The following is a 14,281-nucleotide window of genomic DNA, read 5'->3' as shown; positions in this document are numbered from 1 at the left end:
ATGGTCTTTGTATCAACTCTTTAGTTTATTAAGAGTTGATACAATAGGACTGAAATGCAGACGTTTTTCATACTTTCCTCTCGTGTCGTATAAGTAAGAAACATGCATATGACTCAGTTCCATTTCCAACCATCTGCTGACCTACATAATTCTTCTAAAATAGGAAACAAAGTCAGTGTGGTACACAGCCAGCTCAGTATCTGCAGTATGCTCTTCGGTTTAATAATGCGCCACGTCCTGTTAGAAATTAAGGAACAAATTGACTGTCCTGTTCCTGTAAGTTTAATACCGTGCAAAGATTTTTTATCCGCACAAACATTAGCAGTAAGAAGAGGGAGAGGGAACACAAAGCAGCCCTTCAGAGTATGGAGGTGTTGGGTGGTGCTGCAGGGAGGTTGGCTGGACTGGACAAAGGTGCCCCAGTTCAGCAAAGGATGATGAACATAAACATAAAGAACCACGCTGATACATGATTTATTTAGATTGAATGTATTTGTGGTTTCTTTCTGATGTATAATAAAAATCTCTGTAGTTTTAAACATATACATGCAACCTCTGTCTGCATAAAGTATGAAGTCATTCAAAGCCGTACATCCATTGCTCCTCCATGTCTCCACAGTGCTCGGTCACATGTTCTCATCATGCAATTCACTCTGTAGCTGTTGGCGCAACGGATCCTTGTCCTACAGCTGCTCTCTTCGTCATGTCATTTTTTCACATTATTCATTATTTATGGAACATCATATTGCTCTAACCCTCTCTGCGTAGAGGATGCTTTTTTTGGGCTTGAGGGACACGGTGGAATGAGGTCTGGTTATTCTAAACTGGGCCAAAGTCTTGTGCCACTGAACTGCACAAAGTTTCCTCTGAGCATCCTTCCCTTCAAGGAGTTTTGGATCTGGTAGGGATTACAGATGGAGAGATTGATGTCATGGAGCTGGCAAGGTGGTCGACAAGAACGCAAACAATCTTCGACTGATGTTGAATTTGTAACAATAACAGACACTCCCGGGAATGACTGTGTTTCCCTTCCTGGAGAAATTCAGCAGACGGCGTTATGATGAGAGATTTAATTTGTGGGTGTAATCAAGAACTAGAAGAGAAGGGGGGAAAACATTGTGGGAATCTGAATTACAAAGAAAGGTGGTTTGCTGAAAAAAGACAAAGGCAATAAACATTACTTTTATTTATTTATTTCTTCCGATATTTGACGTGAGTGAAATCTACAAGTATAGCTTAAGACACAATCAGCCGCTAAATATAAAATTCAGTAAAATAGTACTCCAATGTAAACCGGATTTTAGACCTATGACACAAGTGGCACAAATCACTACATGCCTGCTTATTTATCTAAAGCACGACGGTTGACTGCGTCTTTTTTCACTATAAATGCACAATAGCTTTGCTCAGCACTAGATTTATTTAACAAAAGGTGACAGTTGGTGCAGGTGTTGACAATCCACACAGGACCTCTGTAACAGGTTCCCACAGCAGCCAGTTATTCATGACTAAGTTTGAGCACTTTCATGACAGTTCTTCACTGATGTTCTTTTTGGATTCCTCTTAATGAGAACCACCATTGAATTCATTGATATGTGAATGTTGGAAAATACATTCGGTTTAAATTTCTGCAAAGGGGATGCAACGGTAAAATCCCACAATATTCCCCAACTGAACATCCAAAAATTCCCCACTATTCCATAACCAGTAGGAACATTGTTGGCTGTAATTGCATCATTTGGGCCGAGACTGTGGCACTGCACATTACTTTAACTCTAAAACTCTTAAGTTTATATGAATATATAGGTACGTATAAATAAAAGCATATCAACATCTTCCTACCGAAAAGGAAAAATAAACAAAGAGTGTTGTAGTGTTTTGCACAAATGAAAATGTAACATGCTTATGGTAGATTAGCGTCTAAAAGTTACATGTGGAGGCAGCAAACTTAAACCTTTACTGTGCATTCACACTGCAAATGTGATCAACAAGGTACCAGAGTTAGAAGGGTACTAATGGGGAGGGGGGGTTCACTCTTTGTTAGCGTTTGTTTTTTCTTACTGCTTTCCTCAGACTTTTAATTATTTTGCTGCTATCCATTTAGTGGGAAAGAAATCAAAACCTAATTAAGAGGGAGATGGTACACCAGCACAGGAAGTGAAGTCATGTCTGAACAAAGCACTTAAGATAATAACATATGTGTTCATTCCAAAGACTGGTGTGTTGGTAAATCTAGACGTGGATGTCTATAGTCATGGCAGTGTGCTCCTTTCTTCAGGTGATGGATGGATGACGAAGATGATTAATTGAAAGCGCTGGCTGGTCTTGTGTTTTACCAGTTGTCTAGGAAGTCAAATCCAGTCTTCAGCAGGTTGTTGCTGGTGTTGTACTGGGAGGCCGGGAAGGACAAGAAAGACAGTTCAGTACATTTATGTGGCTCACAATACGTTTTGTTCGTTTAGGCTGGTGTGAACCAGAGACAGAAAAGTTTTATTTTGATAATAAACGGTTTAAACTTTCCCCAGATTTTGAAAATATGAAAGAAAAACAAAATAATCTAAAAACTATCACCGTGAATACTACATCTGTTTCAGAACCCACCTGGGCAAAGGTGGGGCTGGCCGCTGAGCCTTCCGCCGGTTTCTCTTTCTCCAGTCCGGCGGGGGGGTGAGAGGGTTTGGGCATCATGCTGGAGGAGAACACTTCGTCCACAGTGTTCCCGACTGACGGCAGGGTGCTCTGAGAGCGCTCCCATCCTGCCACGGACGACATCACGCTGACAGGCGGCGGGTTTGGCGAGATGGAGATGGACGCGGGTGTCGCGCTCACAGCTACAGGAATGGCGATGGGGGGGTGCGGAGCAGGAGGTTTGGGTGCTCGCTGCTTGGTGGACCTGGTGGGAGCCGGAGGGTGGGGGTCTGCTGCCTCATGCTCCTTGGTGGTGACAGTTGTCTCCTGTAGAAAAATTATAACATTTGCTGTTGACAACTTAAATGTTACTGTGGTATTAAAGTACAGTTTATATTTAATTTAAAATGCGGTAGGAAAATAATGACATATTTATTGACATGTCTGGTGAGTCGTCGTGGCGCAGGGGTACAGCGGGTGCACTCGGAACCTCATGGTGGATAGTTTGAGCCCCGGCTGCTCGATGTCTCAAGTCGAAGTGTCCCTGAGCAAGACACCTAACCCCCAATTGCTCCCCGGGCAAAATGTAAAAAGCCATGGGTTAAAAGTGTAATGTGAGTCGCTTTAGATAAAAGCGTCAGCTAAATGACCTGTAATGTAATGTAATGGTATGATCATGGCAAGCTAAATAAGTGTTTCGAGTAGGTCTACGATCGGAAATTTGCTGCAACAGTCCAACGTAGATTAAACTAGAAAGGAATAAACATCAAAGCACAACATTTAGAAACAATATTGACATCATTGTGGTCTTTTGTGACTGCGAATACATTCACCATCTGCTTCTCTGATACTTGTTGAGGCTTTGGAGATGCCAGCTATCTCAGCTTCAGGCTAGCTTCTATTTTAGGATACACAGCTCAATAAGAAAAGGGGACAAGTGTGTTCGGTTGGGTTGCTTTTAATCGATTTGTCATAAACTGTACGGACCCGGCACAACAGGCATGTCCCAGAATTTGGGAACAAAAACGAATGGTAGCCGTTACTTGAACGGAGATAATGAGAAGCACAGTTGACTTTAGGGTTTACCTGTCGGAGGTAGGAGGGGAGGGATTTCTCTCCTTTCTCGAGGGATTTGATCTGGCTGGGGGTTAGGGACTGGAAGTCGGCCTGCTCTCCCTCCAGCCGGGACCTCTCTGCGCTGATCTTCCAGAAAGACGACTCTTCCTCTGGCCTGCGTATCTCACTGACGGACACCTTCAGTCACACAATAACATTCATTAACATACATTCATTGCAACACATGGCCTCGCCACGTTAAATGAAAATGTTATTTACGCAGAAGTTAGGGTTATCCATAAAGGCAATTCTTACACCAGATGCAAAGCACTTGAACAAGCCGACGACGTGGTTTTTATCTTACCTTGACCCCTGGTGTACTCTTAGTTGGCTGGCTGGAATGAGGAACCTTTGAAGGCTTTGACTCTGCCTGCGAGGCTGAGAAGTCCTGGTCGGCGGTGCCTAATGACAAGCTGAAGTCCAACTGGCTCTGACACAGAGAAAGTACACTTTTATATTAAAGTATTCAGATAATGTAACTCCAGAGATTAAAGAATGGATAGAAATACACATTTTCCAACTTAAAACCAATAAGTCAGTCATGAAAGTGATCTGTTGACTGTAAGTAACAATGCCAAACATTGTCTGTGCCTTAAACCATACCATTAGATTATTTTTTGTTTTGAGTCATTGTAAATGTAAGATTTACGGGCTTTAGGTTCTTTGGCACTACAATATTGTGCCAAATGTCTTTGCAAAAACAGTTTGAATCAGACTCATTAAAACACTGAATAGATTATTATTATTATTATTAATTTACCTTGGTTTCCCACGAGAAGGGGGCAGAATGCTCATCTTGCCAGGTTATATCCTTAAGAGAAACACAGCAGGTTAGTAACCATTTAGGACGGACGAGCGCGCACACACACGCACGCACGCACGCACACGCACGCACACACACACACACGAGAGGATAATTGAGCTTTAAGAAATTGACAACAAATATACCATTTACAGTATTTGCCATAATAACAGCAACCCGAACACACGGTGTTTAATAGAAGCCTGTTGTCAGACGTTTAGTCGAAAGTAGAAACGTATATTTATCGACAAACTTCCCGTGCTCGTGACTAAATTCCCTTTGACAACGTTAGCCATTACGTACGCACCCACCCGGAAGTGAAGACATTTCACCGGCTACGTGGCTAACGTCGCTTAATGACCACGACAATACGGCTCTCCTAACGTCTAAAAGCCCACACAAAACAATGAAACACCCATTCAAAAACACATCAAGTACCTCCTCGCCGAAATGAACGATCTTCTGGCCGGTTTGGAGGAGCAGCTTAGGGTAACAGACCACTTCTTCCCGTTCGACCCTGTGCATGGCGTATCGGGCTCGGATGTGCGGATCCATCATTCCGTGGTCGATGGCGCTGTCTTGCTCCTGCGGCGTCATCTTCTCCCAAGACGAACCGTGCTTGGCTTCGATGATCTTCCTCTCCTGCATTATCTTCCTCGCCATGGAGTTGATGGAGGAGAAGTATTCGAACTTCTTTTTCTCCATCCTGTGGACGTCGATCCCTGCCATGGTCGCGGCGGCCATCTTTAGCCGCTTCCAGCTGTTATTGTTGTGAGGGCCGTGAGGGCCGTGCGGTCGTGTGGGCGGTGGGCGGGGCCTCTTCTGCAGAGTTGAAGTTGATGGATGCGCGTCGGGCCTGTCGATTGCGGGCCATGCAGCCATGCAGCATCGTAAACTCTAGCAAACTGTAGCTCATCCGTCAAAAGTCAAACTCCCTTCTTCGTCAAAGCGTAATCAAATCCAAACACTTGGACATTAAACACAGGCCCCGTCAGTCAAAAGCGACTTGTGCTCCCAGAGCGAATCAAACACTTTAAGCATGAAAATGAATCCAATGATAGTTGTCTTTACATCCATGGGTACATTACAAACAGGAACTGCCAATAGAGGATTTGGAATTCTGTGAATGTGCCAAAATGTTTACAGGTCACCCGTGTACTTAAACTAAAGCATTCAAACGGTAAATACAAGAAGCTCCTTAAACCTGACACTTGCAAAGAAAGAATGATCAGACTCAGACTGTGGTGGGTTGTGGAACATTTTGTCGGTACGGCTATCCAATTAGATTCAGCAAACATCCTAGAATGATTCATTGCAAAACCATAGATGTATCAAACACGCAATACTAATTTGAAGTTTGTTATTCAAAGTCTATTGCAACACAAACAAATATCAACATAAACATATCGCCACAATGCAATGGGGCAGCGTCCAGCCCCTTTCAGACCCATGAAACGTGAAAACTAAAGTATTTAATGCAACTCAAAAAGGTTGTAAAACAATGTCTGGGACGTTACCAAGCCAGAGACATAAAAAAACAACCCAACCTCAAAATAGCCAGAAATACAGCATACCCTGCATACTTAATTAAAACTACAAAGGAGGAAAAACATATTTTATGTTAAATACATTACATTACAGGTCATTTAGCTGACGCTTTTATCCAAAGCGACTTACATTACATTAGTGGCGCACCCTCTCTATCCCTGCGAAGCCAAATATGTTGAATTGAAATACTGAATCCCAAAACCTTGTACGTTGTACACGCATATATGACAATTCCAGTTGTGAACACGTGACATTTGAAAAATAACACAACAATCTGTTGGCTCGTATTTCCCGTCAATATATTATATATATATAAAAACCTGAACAGGGCTTGAAAGAAAGGCAAAGGCCCATCATAGACGGCACCATTATAAAACCTTTAAGGATTGTGTTTCGGCAGATATTAGAACAACCGTTGTCCAGTTCCGTAATTGTCCAGTTATTAAAATATCTGCCTTTTCAGTGGAATTACTCAACAGGTATTTATTATTACTTATTTATTTTTCTGTTTCTATGTGAATGATGCGTACAACAATTTTAGAAATATGTTTAATATTGAGGGAAACCAATGCAGGCGGCAGACGCTAAACGTAGATGTCACTGAAGGGAAATAAAGCGTTTTTTTCGCTTTATTTGTGAACACGTTTACTCTGCCTCTCATTGAACTGTCCGTGTTCACTCAAGCAACACAATACGTGGTAAATAAATGTTGTATTCATTTCTTTATTGTTCTTGTCTAGTGAGAAAAATGTCAAATATTCTACAGTCAAAATGTCTGAATCAAGTCAAGTCATTTTTCTTATACCGCAGCATTTGACCAACATTATTTCTTATCATCAGGGCCTTTTGACCTCTTGGGCCTAACCGTTCCATTTCGTATGGAAGTGTGACAAATAACACCACAATTAATGAAAACAAACGTCTCTATTCATAAACTTTCATTACTTATTGCTTAATAAACAAATCCCTCTTCCCCTTTCCATGAAATAAATAGAACAAGATGTATGCAACAATGGTTGCAAATGAACCATAAAAATCACATAAAATAAACTGCATTAAATACATCTGTAATAACCTAGCTAAATAAAATAAACAGTTGAATATAATTAAATCAATGGTTAAAATACACGTATTCTGCCCCCAACTGTTGGAGACTTTTGAGAAAAATCTAATTGGATTTACAATTTGGTACAACTCGTAATGTTGTGTTTAACTCACCTCTGGACTGATCTCTCTAAGTTCACATGACCGTATAGTACCTGTTTATTCAACTTAGCAACGTAAGTTTGCTGGCTCGGCCCCCTGGCTGACTGGGTGGCAGGCCGGCCAGCTTGCTGGCTTGGCCGCCTAGCTGACCGACTGGCAAGGTGATGGGTGGGACGCCGGCCGGTCAGCTAGGTGGCTGGGTGAAGCCAAATATCTTCTATCTAAAATCAATCCCCAAATCTTGTACGTTGTACACGCATTTAGGAGATTGTCAACGCGTGACCATTGAAAAATAACACAACAATCTATTGGCTCATATTTCCCGTCAATCACACAAAACACATGAACAGTGAACAGGTCATTTTACTACATCCACAGTATATACAAAAAGTGCAATATTAAATTAAGTCACGTTGATGCAATAGTAATAAAAATATATACAGACAAAAGCATTCCGCGTCTTTCTTTGATCCGACACAACGAATCGATAATGAAATTCGTTGCCAACGCTTTCGATAATCGAATTTGAGCGATTTCATCGATTCTTATTCTCTTTAAGGATTGTGTGTCATCATAAATTAAAACAACCGTTGTAATGGTCCAGTTGTTAAAATGTCTGCTTTTTCAAGTACACGTTGTGGAATTACTCAACAGGTATTTATTATTACTATTACCTTAAATTGGCCGGATACAGGACCATCGTTATTGCATTTAAAGAAAATGACCAAATAAAGAAGTATCCCAGATCTGTTTGCTATCAGAGACTTTTATAGCCGCCGTCGGAAAACACAAGGGACAAATTACAAATGACAGCCAGGTCGATGGTCACCAAACCCTCAATATGTAAACATCTTACATGCAAGTATAGTACATAGTCTACATCCTATTCAAGGTACAAGCGCCACCAAATATGCACTCATGCTAATATTGTTTTTTCTAAAAGATTCACGTTTTTCTCTCAAACAGCCAGGTGAACGTATTTGGTTGGTTTACTGTGACTGATTATCCTAAATGATATTAGATTATAAATACAGATCCATCAAAGTGTATGCTAATTCTAACAGGCTATAAAGAACTGTGTATAAATGTAAGGATCAGGGTCCCTCCAACGTGTCACGAGGTAAATTAACAAGTTTAGATAAATGCCTCGTCTGCTACATTGCAGGATGAATGTCAAAAATTCCAGATTGAGAAATCATGAAAGATCGTGAAACTAAATTGTGGATGCTGTATGAGATGTTTTGTATTAACCTCCAACCTTTATTTGTACAGTTAGTTACAAACACCTGCACAGTCATGTTCAAATACAAAACATCAACAAAATGAATTATTTGTTATTAAAATATTTACAGTCCTGAGAGTTATGTCTGCAAATTGAATGATATTTAGAAAAACAAACGGATAAGCAAAGCAGCACTAACAGCCCTTACTGGACACGTTTTCACTTTCAGTATTTTCCTTAGTATAACATGAATAAATAACTGTTTGTGTTATTTTAAACAACTGCTTTTGACTTTCTATTTGTCCTGTTACTTGGTAACTATGCAACGTTTTCATTTTGCACATTGGACAGGAAGCCTTCTTCAGGCTGTGTTGTGGCTGACATAATGGAGACACAGCTTCTCGTGTTACATAAGAGTGTCCCCGTTTAAACGAGTGTGAATGGCAATTGATGCTTTATGTGTTTTAGACCTTTGCCTGATTGAGCGAGTACACCCCAGGTAGAAGATCTCCGCTACGTTGAGTACGAGAGAGATGATGGACACCACCAGCATGAAGATAATGAAGATGGTCTTCTCTGTTGGCCGAGACATGTAGCACTCCACGGTAAATGGACAAGGGGCTCGGGTGCAGACCACTCTTGGGTCCATGATGAACCCATAGAGATAATACTGCCCAACAATGAACGCTACCTCCAGGAGGATTCTGAAGAAAATAGAGGTCATGTAGTTTCCCAGCAGGTCGCCTTTAATTTTGACGTGGCCTTTGTCGTCGGAGTACTTTGGAACTTTGACAATTCCGGTCTTGGAGTAGGTCAGCGTCTGTTCTCTCATCTTATTTTCTTTGTGGATAATGTGGAGGACGTGGCCGAGGTAGATCAGCGTTGGAGTTGACACAAAGATAATCTGGAGGACCCAGAATCGAATGTGTGAGATTGGGAAGGCTTGGTCATAGCAGACGTTCTTGCAACCAGGCTGTTTGGTGTTGCAAACCATATTTGACTGCTCATCACCCCACACCTGTAATGTTCAGATAAGAAAGTAAACTCTTTAGAAGAATACTATTTAAAATAGTACGCCATAGAAATGAAATATAAAGGTATTTTATTATTTTATGTGTCACTATGTTACGTTTTATCATTAAAGCCTGATTTTCAAGCTGAGTCCACCAGAGGGGGCTGTTGCACCTGAAAACCTTTAACATTTCATTTCAGCAAGTATCAAGTATGAACAAAGACCAAGGAGACCTTCTCTGCTCCAGCTCCGAGGATCATGATCCTGAAGATGAAAAGAACAATGAGCCAGACCTTCCCGATGACGGTGGAGTGGGACTGGACCTTGTCCAGTAGAGAGGACAGGAAACCCCACTCTCCCATGGTCTCTGATGAGGAAAAGCAAATAAAATACTATTTTTAGACAATAAAAGGTATTCCTACAATAGCAAATTTATATTTACCCAAGTAAAAATGTAACGTTGGTCTCAAGCGTTTGAGAACAAAAGCCGCTTTGTCATGACTTAATCTGAGACATTTTATTCTTTTTATTAAATGCAGCACAAAATAATGGGATGAAGCATCCTGTTATTTTTCAACACAAAGCACCTGGTGCTTGAGTCTTCATTATTGATTAACATTTGGGTTAAAACATCAGCAATAACAGCAAGAAGTCTATTATGCTAAGTAGACACAAAAACGCACACACAAAAAAGCAGGTTTGGAATGTAAACGTGGAGCTATAAAAAAAACGTATATACCGTATAGAGAAGACTTATCTTACTTTATGAAAATCAGTGTATTCATTTGTGAGGAATTTGTATTCCAACAATGTTTCTGTGCACCTTTGGACTGCATCGTATATAATATATATTTTATGTCATAGGAAGAAAAGCACTTTCAGTGTATCTGACCTGGTGGTGGTGTAAGTAAGCATAACTATGAGTTTTAAACCCACAGAAAATGTAAAAATATGTAAACACAACATGGATTTTTAATCCTCATGGATTATGGACAACTCATCCACAACGTGGATGGGCAGCTGGTCTCTAGAGTTTCTCTGTAGAAGTGATGGAATATGAAAAATAGCTCAACTTTTACAAGCTGCTTCATTAAATTGATTAACACATTAAAAGCATCAATTAATATGATCCAGTAGAATAATATACAGCCTATTATTCTGAAACGGGCTACGCCTCCTTGATTGATGCTGTTACTTTTGTACTTTGACTTAGGTAAAATTTCAAATGTAGGACTCTTAAAAAACAAAAGATTTATACCATGTAATATTGGTAGTTTTACTGAAGTATTAGATGTGAGTACTTATTTCAGCGCTACTCTGTACCCACAAAAAACAAGCTAACTGAGCTTAAGTTCAGACAAATATCCAAAATATCTTAAAAAAACAAACATAACATTTGTTAAATAAAGTTTGAATGAATTACATTTCGTATATTTGTAGAAAGGTTATTACCCAGCTTACCTTTGATTTTAAAAGGCTCGTGTGGAGACAAACACACTGGTCACCAGTTGTAGAGATGAATGATAGAGAGCCCAGTGAACCAAACCAAACCTCGTGTAAGGTACCTTGAACTCTAGATTAGATGAAACTGCGCAACAGTGTCATGACATCTAGAAATGATAAATCCCAAGTGACAATTTGGGGCAGAGCACTGAAAAGATTGTACAGGTTAATAATTGACAGTGCTATAAATCCTGTGCTCATTCTTTTACTACAGCTGTTTTATGCTATTTTTCACTCGGTGTGAATTTTTGTATTGACGCTATTTTATAGTTAAATCTTACACATGGAGACAATGAACAGGGGACAAAAACCCTCAACTACTCCCCTTTTTGCGTATTGTATTTCATAGACGGAAGAGAGTTGTCGCAATAACACGAGAACCTGTCCAGACTGATGCAATCCAGTTTCACCTTGGAATGAGTTCTACGTGACGATTGAACAGTGGCAGTCATTTTTTGTTGAGTGTGTCAACAGAAAGTTGTCTTTTATTTTTTCCTTTCAGGGTTTAAGAACGAACGGAGCAAATCTAATCCCATAGGCTCCTCAAAGATGCTTTTGTTGAAGGGCATTTGTACTGAATTGCATAATACTGGGCCTTGTAGCTTTAGGTTTTATGGTAGTATTTTGTGCTTGTGATACGTTACTTATCTCTATTTAAGCTACGTGTCCTTAGCCATGTATGCAGTCAATCAATTTATACTCGAATCAGTGGTGGTGGCTAATAAGTCACCATCAACCACTCCCTATTCTGAAAATATATTAGCTCTGAACTATCATGAGGAGTTAATTGATGAATCATTGGAATTATCTTCTTTACATTCACTTCTCAAATACACCTTTGAAAGGAATCTAGTGACTCATCAGTATTGGAAATATTAATAAGTTGCAGGCCCTACAGCTTTATCAAAGAAGTGTAAGTCACGCTCTTGGAAAGCAAGGCTTTTTGACTTAAAGGTGTAAACCTGTTAGAAAAAATAGATCATGAAACATTTGTTTTGTTTTCAATTTAAATCATTTATTAAAAACAACAACCCAACACACAAACATGTCTGCCATTTACCATTTACAGCATCTTCACAATTCAATAAGCAAACGTTTCCACCCCTTAACTATGAACCATTGCAATAACTTACTGGACACATTCAAAAAATTGAGTATTGAAGAACATAAATATGTTATCAATAATGCACACATCGCATTATTCGATTTTCTGTTAAATAATACAAAATTAATGTAGTAATCCAACAATGTGGCTCTAAAATATAGAATTCTGATTCATGCAGATTTTTCTTAAAGAACAGTCAATTAACTACACATTGCTGAAGCTCCTCCTGGATATTCTGTCAGGATTTTGAAATAATTTACAGTGAACTCTTTACTTTAGTCTCTTAGATGTAGATGTAGATGTTGTTTTTTAATGACCACTCAGTAGTCGTTTCTCCTCTTTGGCTCCATCCAGGCTCCCACCGACGCTCTGGCTGCCCTCCAGCTCAATGTTCACCTTGTTGTGCCTGAGCGCGTCGTCTGCCGTCGGCCATCGGGGAGTCGACAGGCTCGCAGGGTTATCCGCCGTAGTGATCTTGCGAGAGCGAGCCCTGGACCCACACCGGACCCTGGTACAAATCAGGTAGAACATCTCGAGGAAGTTGAGGAACAGGGAGACACAGGCCACCACCAGCATGAAAATGATGAAGATGGTCTTCTCTGTGGGTCGGGACATGTAGCACTCCACGGTGAAGGGACAGGGTGTCTGAGAGCAGGGGAACATGGGCACCATGACGAAGCCGTAAAGGTAGTACTGGCCCACGATGAAGCCGGCCTCGATGAAGATCTTGAACACGAGTTGGGTCATGTAGCTCCCCAGCAGGTTCCCCTTGATCATCACCTTTCCCCTTTCGTTGGTGTACTTGGGCTGTTTGCACAGCCGGGACCCAGCTGCGCTCAACAGCTGCTCCCTCATCTTGTTCTCCTGGTGGATGACGTGCACGGCGTGGCCCAGGTACACCAGCGTCGGAGTTGAGACGAAGATGATCTGAAGGACCCAGAAACGGATGTGCGAGATGGGGAAGGTCCAATCGTAGCAGACGTTCTCACAACCAGGCTGCTGGGTGTTGCAGACGAAACCCGACTGCTCGTCGCCCCAGACGCTCTCCGCGCCCGCACCCAAGACCATGATTCTGAAGAGGAAGAGCACGCTCATCCAGATCTTGCCGATGACCGTAGAGTGGGACTGGACCTTGTCCAGTAGGCCGGACAGGAAACCCCAGTCTCCCATCTTGATCGGTGAAGTTCAGTTATTGATCTGGGATAAACAAATAAAAAGACGAAATTCAAATTTCGTTTAGAATGATCCTATAACATCCCCTAACTAAATGAAAACAACTTAGTATTGAATCCAAATGCTCCTGCCAAAAGAAAGACACCCGTTGTTCTTTTGAACAAAAGTTAATTATTGGTTCTGTTCTTTAATCCGAGGACATCAAAGCCCGATGAACCCTTTGCTTGTTTGGAATTATGTTCCTACAATAATCGGTAATCAGTAGTTTGAACAGAAGGCTTCGTGGCATTACTACTACTAAACGGAAAAATGGAAAAAAATGCAAATAAATTCAATTAAACTCAAATGCAATACACAAACACATTAAATGTCTCTTGAGGGCAAAGCCGGTTAGTATCATCAAAAGCAAGTTCAGGTCATATTAACATTGGTTAAGAGAAAGCAATGTCATTAACACTCGAAGAAAAAGAAAAGAGAAAAATGTCCCCTAAAAAAAGTGGAAAAACAACAGAATACCCTCCTTTTCAAACGTGTAGGGTAAACTTTACAACGAATCCCTCCCAATTGTAGATTAATTGTCAATTAATTTTTCATTTGTAGCATAGAACATTACTCGTTGCACCTTACCTGCTGACCCGGTCAGAGAGAACTGTCTCCGTCTGGTAGGTATCACTAACTTTAAAGTTGGACGTTGTATCCTTCCTGGGTGAGGAGATTGGGCAACACACATCTGGTTATAGATGTGACGTTGTCAGCAAACGAGAGGGAAAAGTACGAGGTGTAATGATTGATAGGTGTTCTTTATCTCAGTTAAATAGCCCTGAAAATTTGAAAATAAACAGGAAAAGTGTAATGTTTACTAGAAACAACTGCTGCTCATCTGTAAATATTCCAGTTTTTGACTCGGGTTCTGCATAATTAAACACTACTGTTGTAAAAAGTTGAGTTTGGAAGTGACATGTCAAG

The 14,281-nt window shown here is 40.7% G+C and overlaps 3 protein-coding genes across 3 annotated transcripts; all 3 read right to left on the bottom strand.

The window, feature by feature from the left end:
• Nucleotides 1–1,177: 1,177 nt before the first annotated feature.
• On the bottom strand, nucleotides 1,178–5,407 carry c18h1orf198 (chromosome 18 C1orf198 homolog). Its single transcript, XM_040160684.2, has 6 exons — nucleotides 4,985–5,407; nucleotides 4,505–4,555; nucleotides 4,049–4,174; nucleotides 3,715–3,882; nucleotides 2,602–2,955; nucleotides 1,178–2,389 (listed from the first exon to the last, which is right to left on the bottom strand). The coding sequence occupies exons 1-6, from the start codon at nucleotides 5,288–5,290 to the stop codon at nucleotides 2,333–2,335; spliced, it is 1,062 nt and encodes a 353-aa protein (XP_040016618.2). The 5' UTR covers nucleotides 5,291–5,407; the 3' UTR covers nucleotides 1,178–2,332.
• Nucleotides 5,408–8,046: 2,639 nt separating this feature from the next.
• Nucleotides 8,047–11,123, bottom strand: LOC120808083 (gap junction Cx32.2 protein). Its single transcript, XM_040160689.2, has 3 exons — nucleotides 10,996–11,123; nucleotides 9,768–9,901; nucleotides 8,047–9,540 (listed from the first exon to the last, which is right to left on the bottom strand). The coding sequence occupies exons 2-3, from the start codon at nucleotides 9,894–9,896 to the stop codon at nucleotides 8,929–8,931; spliced, it is 741 nt and encodes a 246-aa protein (XP_040016623.1). The 5' UTR covers nucleotides 9,897–9,901; nucleotides 10,996–11,123; the 3' UTR covers nucleotides 8,047–8,928.
• Nucleotides 11,124–12,026: 903 nt separating this feature from the next.
• On the bottom strand, nucleotides 12,027–14,137 carry gja13.1 (gap junction protein alpha 13.1). Its single transcript, XM_040160688.2, has 2 exons — nucleotides 13,943–14,137; nucleotides 12,027–13,339 (listed from the first exon to the last, which is right to left on the bottom strand). The coding sequence occupies exon 2, from the start codon at nucleotides 13,310–13,312 to the stop codon at nucleotides 12,452–12,454; it is 861 nt and encodes a 286-aa protein (XP_040016622.2). The 5' UTR covers nucleotides 13,313–13,339; nucleotides 13,943–14,137; the 3' UTR covers nucleotides 12,027–12,451.
• Nucleotides 14,138–14,281: the final 144 nt, after the last annotated feature.

This window comes from Gasterosteus aculeatus, chromosome 18, assembly GCF_964276395.1.
Source record: "Gasterosteus aculeatus chromosome 18, fGasAcu3.hap1.1, whole genome shotgun sequence".
NCBI lineage: Eukaryota > Metazoa > Chordata > Actinopteri > Perciformes > Gasterosteidae > Gasterosteus > Gasterosteus aculeatus.
The sequence above is the reverse complement of the archived record's forward strand: the minus strand, read 5'-3'. Positions and strand labels throughout refer to the sequence as shown.